Source organism: Salvelinus sp. IW2-2015, unplaced genomic scaffold (genome assembly GCF_002910315.2).
Source record: "Salvelinus sp. IW2-2015 unplaced genomic scaffold, ASM291031v2 Un_scaffold3472, whole genome shotgun sequence".
Lineage (NCBI taxonomy): Eukaryota > Metazoa > Chordata > Actinopteri > Salmoniformes > Salmonidae > Salvelinus > Salvelinus sp. IW2-2015.
In genome coordinates, this window is record NW_019944752.1 from 39845 (window position 1) to 49225 (window position 9381).

The 9381-nt window shown below is 44.5% G+C and overlaps 1 protein-coding gene across 11 annotated transcripts in view; it reads right to left on the reverse strand.

Moving 5' to 3' along the window:
* LOC112075927 (high mobility group nucleosome-binding domain-containing protein 3) overlaps window positions 1-4446 on the reverse strand; it is a 29589-nt gene extending 25143 nt beyond the window's left edge. For 2 of the 11 annotated variants that reach the window (XM_024142847.2, XM_070441123.1), the window contains exon 1: window positions 4291-4443. In XM_024142847.2, coding sequence (XP_023998615.2) covers window positions 4291-4305 — 15 coding nt within the window. In that variant the 5' untranslated portion in view covers window positions 4306-4443. Of the gene's footprint in view, window positions 1-4290 lie in introns of all 11 variants that reach the window. The other 9 variants (XM_070441125.1, XM_070441124.1, XM_024142844.2 and 6 more) reach the window with 8 other exon arrangements.
* Between the last annotated feature and the right edge of the window lie 4935 nt (window positions 4447-9381).

Consider the following 9381-nt stretch of genomic DNA (forward strand, 5'->3'; position numbering starts at 1 on the left):
GGTGGACAGGTAGGCAGGTAGACAGGTAGGCATGGTTGACAGGTTGCAGGTAGATCAGTAGAGCAGGTAGGACAGGTAGACAGTAACAGGGCTCACAGGTAGGCAGGTTGACAGGTAGATAGGCTAGCTAAACACCTACTATCTTGGTTTTCTCTAAAACAGGCTATGCAAACACCCTGGTGTTTAGCCACGAGGACAATGCATAATTTACATAGCAACAACCTCGCTCTCTGCTTCACTCTCCATGCCCTCCCCTCTCTCTCCATGCCCACCTCTATTCCCCCCCATCTCTCTCTGCCTCACTCTCTATCCCCCTCTCTCCATGCCCCCCACCTCTCTCTCTATCTCTGCCTCACTCTCCATGACCCCCCTTTCTCTCTCTCTCCCCTCACGTTCCAATGCCCCCCTCTCTCTGCTCTCTCCATGCCCTCCCTCTCACTCTCTCTCTCTGCTCACTTTCCATGCCCCCTCTCTCGCCTCACTCTCCATGCCCCTCCCTCTCTCTCTCTCTCTGCCTCCCTCTCCATGCCCCCCCTCTTCTGCTCACTCTCCATGCCCCCCCTCTCTCTGCCTCACTCTCCATGCCCCCCCTCTCTCTGCCTCACTCTCCATGCCCCCCCTCTCTCTGCCTCACTCTCCATGCCCCCCCCCTCTCTCTGCCTCACTCTCCATGCCCCCCCCTCTCTCTGCCTCACCTCCATGTCCCCCCCTCTCTCTCTGCCCTCACTCTCCATGCCCCCCCTCTCTCTCTGCCTCACTCTCCATGTCCCCCCCCCTTCTGCCTCACTCTCATGCCCCCCTCTCTCTCCTGCCTCACTCTCCATGTCCCCCCCCCTCTCTCTCTGCCTCACTCTCCATGCCCCCCCCCTCCTCTGCCTCACTCTCACTGCCCCCCCCTCCTCTCTGCCTCACCTCCATGCCCCCCCCCTCTCTCTCTGCCTCACTCTCCATGCCCCGCCCTCTCTCTCCTCACTCTCCATGCCCCCCCCCCCCCCCCCCCTCTCTCTGCCTCACTCTCCATGCCCCCCCCCCCCCCCCCTATCTCTGCCTCTTTCTTCATACGCCCCCTCCCTCTCAATTCAATTCAATTTAAGGCTTATATTTAACATTGCCAAAGAAGAAGTGAACTAGATAATAAACAAAAGTGAAATAAATTATAAAAATGAACAGTAAACATTAAACTACAAAAGTTTCAAAAGAAATAAGACATTACAAATGTCTATTTATAATTGCAATAGTTAAAGTACAAAAGGGAAAATCAATAAACATAAATATGGGTTGTATTTACAGCGGTGTTTGTTCTTCACTGGTTGCCTTTCTTGTTCCACACTGTGGTATTTCACCCAGTAGATATCGGATTTATCGAAATTGGGTTTGTTTCAAATTGTTGTAATCTGAGGAAATTGTGTCTCTAATATGGTCACACATTTAGCAGGAGGTTGGAAGTGCAGCTCAGTTTCCACCTCATTTTTGGGACAGTGGCACATAGCCTGTTTTCTCTTGCCTACGGGCCTTTCTCAATAGCAAGGCAGCTCACTGAGTCTGTACAGTCAAATGTTTCCTTAAGTTGGTCAGTCACAGTGGTCAGGTATTCTGCACTGTGTACTCTCTGTTTAGGACAAAATGCATTCTAGTTTGCTCGTTTTTTTGTAATAATATTCCAATGTGTAAGTAATTATCTTTTTGTTTTCTCATGATTTGGTTGGTCTAATTGTGTTGCTGTTCTGGGCTCTTGTGGGTGTGTTTGTGTTTGTGAACAGAGCCCCAGGACCAGCTTGCTTAGGGGACTCTCTCCAGTTCATCTCTCTGTAGGTGATGGCTTTGTTATGGAAGGTTTGGGAATCGCTTCCTTTTAGGTGGTTGTAGAAATTTAACAGCTCTTTTCTGGATTTTGATAATTAGCGAGTATCGGCCTAAGCCTGCTCTGCATGCATTATTTAGTGTTTTTACGTTGTACACAGAGGATATTTTGCATATTCTGCATTCAGAGTCTCAATTGGTTCTTTAACTGATTCTAGTATTTTTAGCCAGATCCTAATTGGTTTGTCAAATTATGTTCCTTTTGATGGCATTGAAGACCTTTTTCCTTGTCTCTCAGATCGTTCACAGCTTTGTGAAGTTACTGATGTTTAGGCAGAGGTATGTATAGTTTTTTGTGTGCTCTAGGGCAACCGTGTCTAGATGGAATTTGTATTTGTGGTCCTATAAACTGGACATTTTTTGGAACGCGTTATTTTAGTCTTACTGAATTTACTGTCAGGACCCAGGTCGACAGAACTGTGCAGAAGATCTAGGTGCTGCTGTAGGCCCTCCTTGGTTGGTGACAGAAGCACCAGATCATCAGCAAACAGTAGACATTTAACTTCTGATTTTAGTAGGGTGAAGCGAGTGCTGCAGACTGTTCTAGTGCCCTCACCAATTCATTGTTTATATATTGAAGAAGGTGGGGCTCAAGCTGCACCCCTGTCTCACCTCACGGCCTGTGGGAAGAAGTGTGTTTTTTGGCCATTTTAACCGCGCACCTGTGTTGTGTACATGGATTTTATAATGTTGTATTTTTTCCCCCAACACACTTTCCATCAATTTGTATAGCAGACCCACATACCAAATTGAGTCAAAATATTTTTTTAAATCAACAAAGCATGAGAAGACCTTGCCTTGTTTTGGTTTGTTTGTTTGTTCAATTAGGGTGTGCAGGGTGAATACCTGGTCTGTCGTATGTATTTGCTAAAAAGTCATTTGACATTTGCTCAGAACATTGTTTTTACTGAGGAAATGTACGAGTCTGCTGATAATGCAGAGGATTTCCCAAGGTTGCTGTTGACGCTTCTCCCACGGTAGTTATTGGGGTCAAATTTGTCTCCACTTTTGTGGATTGGGGTGATCAGTCCTTGGTTCCAAATATTGGGGAAGATGCCAGAGCTGAGGATGATGTTAAAGAGTTTAAGTATAGCCAATTGGAATTTGTGGTCTGTATATTTTATAATTTAATTGAGCATACCATCGACACGTTTTTGCTGTTTGTTCTTTGTTATATTTCCAAAAAGATTGGAGAAGTGGTTTACCCGAATAGTGTGCAGAGGAAGCAAAATAGTGATTGCTTTGCATCGCAGTTAGCCAGATTCCTTCCAAACCACTCATTGTTGAATTTGTGATCTCCGACTTGTTGTGTAATATTTATGTCCAATGGCCGATGAGCACCGATACGTTTTATCTATAATTTCTCTGAATATGACAAGGATTGAAAAGGATTTGCCAGTAGATTGTCAACGTGATTCATGATGATGACTGCTTGTCTAGCTAGCATGTTACCCAAGATTTTTTAAAGTATGCTGTTGACATGATCAATCCAATCAAAGCTACGGCAGAAATAACGTGATTTAACGTAATTTTATCTGTGGCCAATGATCTTGAGCCTTCTTGGACAGGCACTTCTAATGTAAATCTCTGGCAGCACCTAAAGGGTCTTGAACTGCCTTGCTCTCCCTGGAGATTCTGCGGTGACAGTGTCCCCATGACTGACGGAACACTGAGCCAATCACCACATAACTAGAGAAAATGACCAACGCCTATGCTCGGTGCTTTCTCTGTCTGCCTCTCCACAGAAAGCACCGAGCCGGGCTGAAACGCCTGCATTTAACAGCTGCCTTACCCAAGAGACCATGTTTCTATGCATCTTTTAGCAACTCAAGGATGATTATTTTTTTTTACATTGTTTGCAAACTGATCGTTTTAAATGTTTTAGTTAAACAGGTAGGGCAAACAAAATGACAGGTCGCCACAGAGACAGAGGAAGAGACTGTCTTTCTAGAGGGGGAAAACATGTGAAATCCTTCTTCCATCGACAGATTTAAATCCCTACCGGTAGACAGGTCGGCACACTAACACGTTAAAATGCACTAAAGGCACAATAATCTCCAAGTAGTCACGACGGGGATAAAGCGGACACTTCAAACCGCCAGCGGCGGTACCGCACATATCCCTGCCGGTCGGCATTCCGGAGCGCGGTATGGGTGAACAGGGAGTACACACCGGCCATGAAGAGCGAGAGAGAGAGCAGGGGTTTCGACAGAAAACACACCGAATAACATGGAGTAACGCTGCCATGCCCCGCGCATCCCCTCTGGACTCCCATCAGACCGAAAAGGTCCCGGCTGAACCGTTCTAACAGGCGGTGCTCGGGTTTGGAAACTTTCGCATCAGCTCACCTGCTAAGAGAGACGCCCGCTATCCTGTCTCTCACAGATACAACGGTTTAGAGATGGTTGTTTTTTAAACAGAGCGACTCACCTTCCTTTTAGGCATGTTGTTACAGAGATACTATTCCCGTCAGAAAGGATCAAACAGTCCACCCTGCAGGTCCACAGCGCGAGTTTAGAAGTAACCTACCACCAGATACTGGATCAATACTAAACACCTTCTATAATCACATGRTAATCATATGCAGACCTTTATCTCTGCATCCCGCCCGCACATAGGCCAGAACCCGCAAAACCTGCTCCTGTAGTGACAACGGATTGGTCAAGCCTCCCTGTATGCAAATATCACCGCTGCGCACATTGGTTGAAGCTTGAGAATAGGGATCCCATGGCTTGTCTGATTGGCTACGCACTCCTTGTAAGCAAATCATGGCCTCTCCATGGTGATGGCCAGATGTGTAGGTTGAAAGAAAGAGAGAAGAGAAGAGAAGAGAAGAGAAGAGAAGAGAAGGGAAGGGAAGGGAAGAGAAGGGAAGGGAAGGGAAGAGAAAAGTAGAGAGGCCAATAGAAAGATGATGGTTCTAAGGTGGTTCTGGGTAGTCTAGGCTGGAAGTAGAGGTCTTCACGGGTCTGGGTGGACCCAATATACCCCAGGCCCAACCTGGGCACGATTTTCTTTCGGGTCTGAAATTGTAATTTGTCCCTCAGGTCCGGGTTGGGTTCTGTTCGATTGTCATCGGGTCTATCTAACTACAGTTGATAGACCCGAGTGGACCTAAATGGACCCGACCATGGCTCTGCATAGACTATATGAGATATTTATTTTAAGCTAATAAGGTGGATGTATTGACTTATAGAAGTCCTAGCCAACATATAAGGACCTATTTGTTAACCAGAAGAGCAATTGGCTGATCTATATATTTTTTGTCACTCGGGTCTAATCAGGTCTGGTCCTATTAGGGTATGGGTCGGGTCTAATCAGGTCTGGTCTATTAGGGTATGGTCGGGTCTAATCAGGTCTGGTCCTATTAGGTATGGTCGGGTCTAATCAGGTCTGGTCCTATTAGGGTATGGGTCGGGTCTAATCAGGTCTGGTCCTATTAGGGTATGGGTCGGGTCTAATCAGGTCTGGTCCTAATAGGGTATGGGTCGGGTCAATCAGGTCTGGTCCTATTAGGGTATGGGTCGGGTCTAATCAGGTCTGGTCCTATTAGGGTATGGGTCGGGTCTAATCAGGTCTGGTCCTATTAGGGTATGGGTCGGGTCTAATCAGTCTGGTCCTATTAGGGTATGGTCGGGTCTAATCAGTCTGGTCTATTAGGGTATGGGTCGGTTCTAATCAGGTCTGGTCCTATTAGGGTATGGTCGGGTCTAATCAGGTCTGGTCCTATTAGGGTATGGGTCGGGTCTAATCAGGTCTGGTCCTATTAGGGTATGGGTCGGGTCTAATCAGGTCTGGTCCTATTAGGGTAGGGTCGGGTCTAATCAGGTCTGGTCCTATTAGGGTATGGGTCGGTCTAATCAGGTCTGGTCCTATTAGGGTATGGTCGGGTCTAATCAGGTCTGTCCTATTAGGTATGGGTCAGTCTAATCAGGCCTGGTCCTATAGGGTATGGTCGGGTCTAATCAGGTCTGGTCCTATTAGGGTATGGTCGGTCTAATCAGGCCTGGTCCTATTAGGGTATGGTCGGGTCTAGGTTGAGTTGTCTTCGGGTCCATTCGGGTCGGGTCTGACTGTCCTCGGGTCCGAGTCCAACTTTTTTTCCAGCTTGCAGGCAACAGGCCAGAATAATTACATTTACATTTTTACATTTAAGTCATTTAGCAGACGCTCTTATCCAGAGCGACTTACAAATTGGTGCATTCACCTTATGATATCCAGTGGAACAACCACTTTACAATAGTGCATCTAACTCTTTTAAGGGGGGGGGGTTAGAAGGATTACTTTATCCTATCCTAGGTATTCCTTAAAGAGGTGGTTTCAGGTGTCTCCGGAAGGTGGTGATTGACTCCGCTGACCTGGCGTCGTGAGGGAGTTTGTTCCACCATTGGGGTGCCAGAGCAGCGAACAGTTTTGACTGGGCTGAGCGGGAACTGTACTTCCTCAGAGGTAGGAGGCGAGCAGGCCAGAGGTGGAGTAAGCAGTGCCTTGTTTGGTGTAGGGCCTGATCAGAGCCTGAAGGTACGGAGGTGCCGTTCCCTCACAGCTCCGTAGGCAAGCACCATGGTCTTGTAGCGGATGCGAGCTTCAACTGGAGCCAGTGGAGAGAGCAGGAGCGGGGTGACGTGAGAGAACTTGGAAAGTTGAACACCAGACACCAGAAGAATGAGACTATAGCAGTCTAAAGGGAGTACACTATCAATCATTAACAATCAATAAGGGCTGTTATAAACACACTATCAATCATTAACAAATCAATAAGACAAACATGATAGAGTAGCTATATTCAACAATCAATATTGCCACATCTTCCACAGTATAACCAAAAGTCAATAAAGTGCATTATTTCTCAAACACTGTGTGTGTTACGCTTTACATGAAACATGCCAAGGCCAGGACTGAACAATACAAACATTCACACATAACTTACTTTAGCCACTAATCACCACAACTCTTTGAGTATCCCCAAATGTAAACGTACATTTGTCATGTTTTTCATTTGTATTTTAACTTAATGTTTTATTGTCTATTTATCAATGCAATATCCATGTATTTATAGTATATATACTGCCAAGTTGAAACACAGATTAATTGATACATCTATTGGATCCATAATAGCAGCATTAGTCTACTCAACACATTTATCACACAACAACTTAGAAGTGCAGGGAAACTCTGGAATGAATGAATGATTCCCCCACACATCCCTGGTGATATTTCCAGAGCAGCATAGACTATAGCACTAAGGTGACACGTGACAGCAGAAGTCAGCCTAGCTCACACAACCATTCTCCTCTACTATGACGTCATAATGGTTGGATCTCACACAACGTTCTACAAAAGCATCACAATGGAGCTCCCTTTACAAACATTCACAGAAAGAACCCTCCCAACAACAATGGCCATTGGCCATCCATCGCAACATTCTACAGTGACATCACAATGGGGAAAACCACAACAGCACAGAACACTACAATAGGCTACAATACACGCACACACACACACACACACACACACAACACACAACACACACACACACACACACACACACACACACACACACACACACACACGCACACGCACACGCAACACACACACACACAACAAAAACCACCCCCTTCTAGGCTAACTGCACGTGTGGACCAGAAACATACAATAGCGTTTCAGAACTAGAACACTCAGGAGCAGCCAGGTAAGACTATGGGTGCGTTTGTAAATTCACTCTGGCAGAGGAGTAGGGTTGTCTCATTAACCGCAGTCAAGCACTCAAGCGAACTGACTAAAGTTGGCTAGTACTTCCAGACACAAAACGAGAATACCTCAATCTGACCATTTACTCGCCCTAGCAGAGCTGGTTAGGCAGTTTAAAAAATGTGATCTAGACGCTGGTGACTAGTTGTGCTGCTGGCAGGATTTAATTAGTTTTTTTTGCCAAAGTGTACAGCCACAGGTATATATCAACAGGTGTTGCACATTCTGAAACTCCTCAGTTATTCTGCGCTCTGGCACACTCAGACAAGAGTGCTCTGAAATCGGAGTAGATGGCCAGAGTGAATTTACAAACGCACCCTATATAACTAACTAATAAGGCTCGAGGTGAAGTGGTATATGGCCAATACACCACGGCTAAGCGCTGCTCATATGTAATATGCAACGCACAGCCCATAAACCCTTAGCCGTGGTATATTGGCCATATACACATACCCCTGAGTGCCTTATTGCTATTATAAACGGTTACCAATGTAATAAATGTTTTAGTCATTCGTATGGTATACGTTCTGATATACCACGGCTTTAGCCAAGAAGCATTCAGAGCTCGACGACCCGGTTTATAGTATACTGTATATCAGGCCTTACTTTACACAATATAATACGCAGCATATCAGGGCCTAACTTTACACTATATAATCTACAGTATAAAGGCCTTACTTTACACAATATAATACGCAGTATATACACTATCAATATACAGTATAAAGACCTAACTTACAATTTTATAATATACAGTATATAAGGGCCTAATTTTACACTATATAATCTACAGTATAAAGGCCTAACTTTACACTATATAATCTACAGTATAAAGGCCTAACTTTACATGATATAATTAACAGTATATCAGGGCCTTACTTTACACTATATAGTATACAGTATAAATACCTAACTTTACATGATATATTAACGTATATCAGGGCCTAACTCTACACTATATAGTATACAGTATAAGACCTAACTTTACACTGTATCTTATACGATATATCAGGGCCTTACTTTACACATATAATATACAGTATATCAGGGTCTAACTTTAGATGATATAATATCAATATATCAGGGCTTAATTTACACAATATAACATACAGTATAAAGTCCTAACTCTACATTATATAATATACAATATATAACTTTACACACCGAACAAAATATAAACAACAACATGTAAAGTGTTGGTCCAACGTTTCATGAGTTGAAATAAAAGATCACAGAAATGTTCCATACGCACAAAAAGGTTATTTCACTCATATTTTGGGCACAAATTTTTTACATCCCTGTTTGTAGCATTCTCCTTTGCCAAGAATAATCCACCCAACTGAGAGGTGTGGCATATCAAGAAGCTGATTAAATAGGATCCATTTCACAGGTGCACTTGTGCTGGGACAATAAAAGGCAACTCTAAAATGTGCAGTTTTGTCACAAAACACAACGCCACAGATGTCATACTTTTTGAGAGAGAGTGCAATTGGCATTCTGACTGCAGGAATGTCCACCAGAGCTGTTGCCAGATAATTGAATGTTAATTTCTCTACATAAGCCGCCTCCAACATTTTATACACGGCCCTAAATATACACGCCCTAAATATACATGAAAACTAGGCTTCAGAGCCCATTAAGGTCCTGATAGAGGCACTGTTACATTTACTGTTACATTACTTTACCTTTACTGTTATCACTGTTACCACAGTGATACTGTGACCTTACCTTAGACCCAGTGTGTCTCTGATGTTGCTAGGTCCCTGGTAG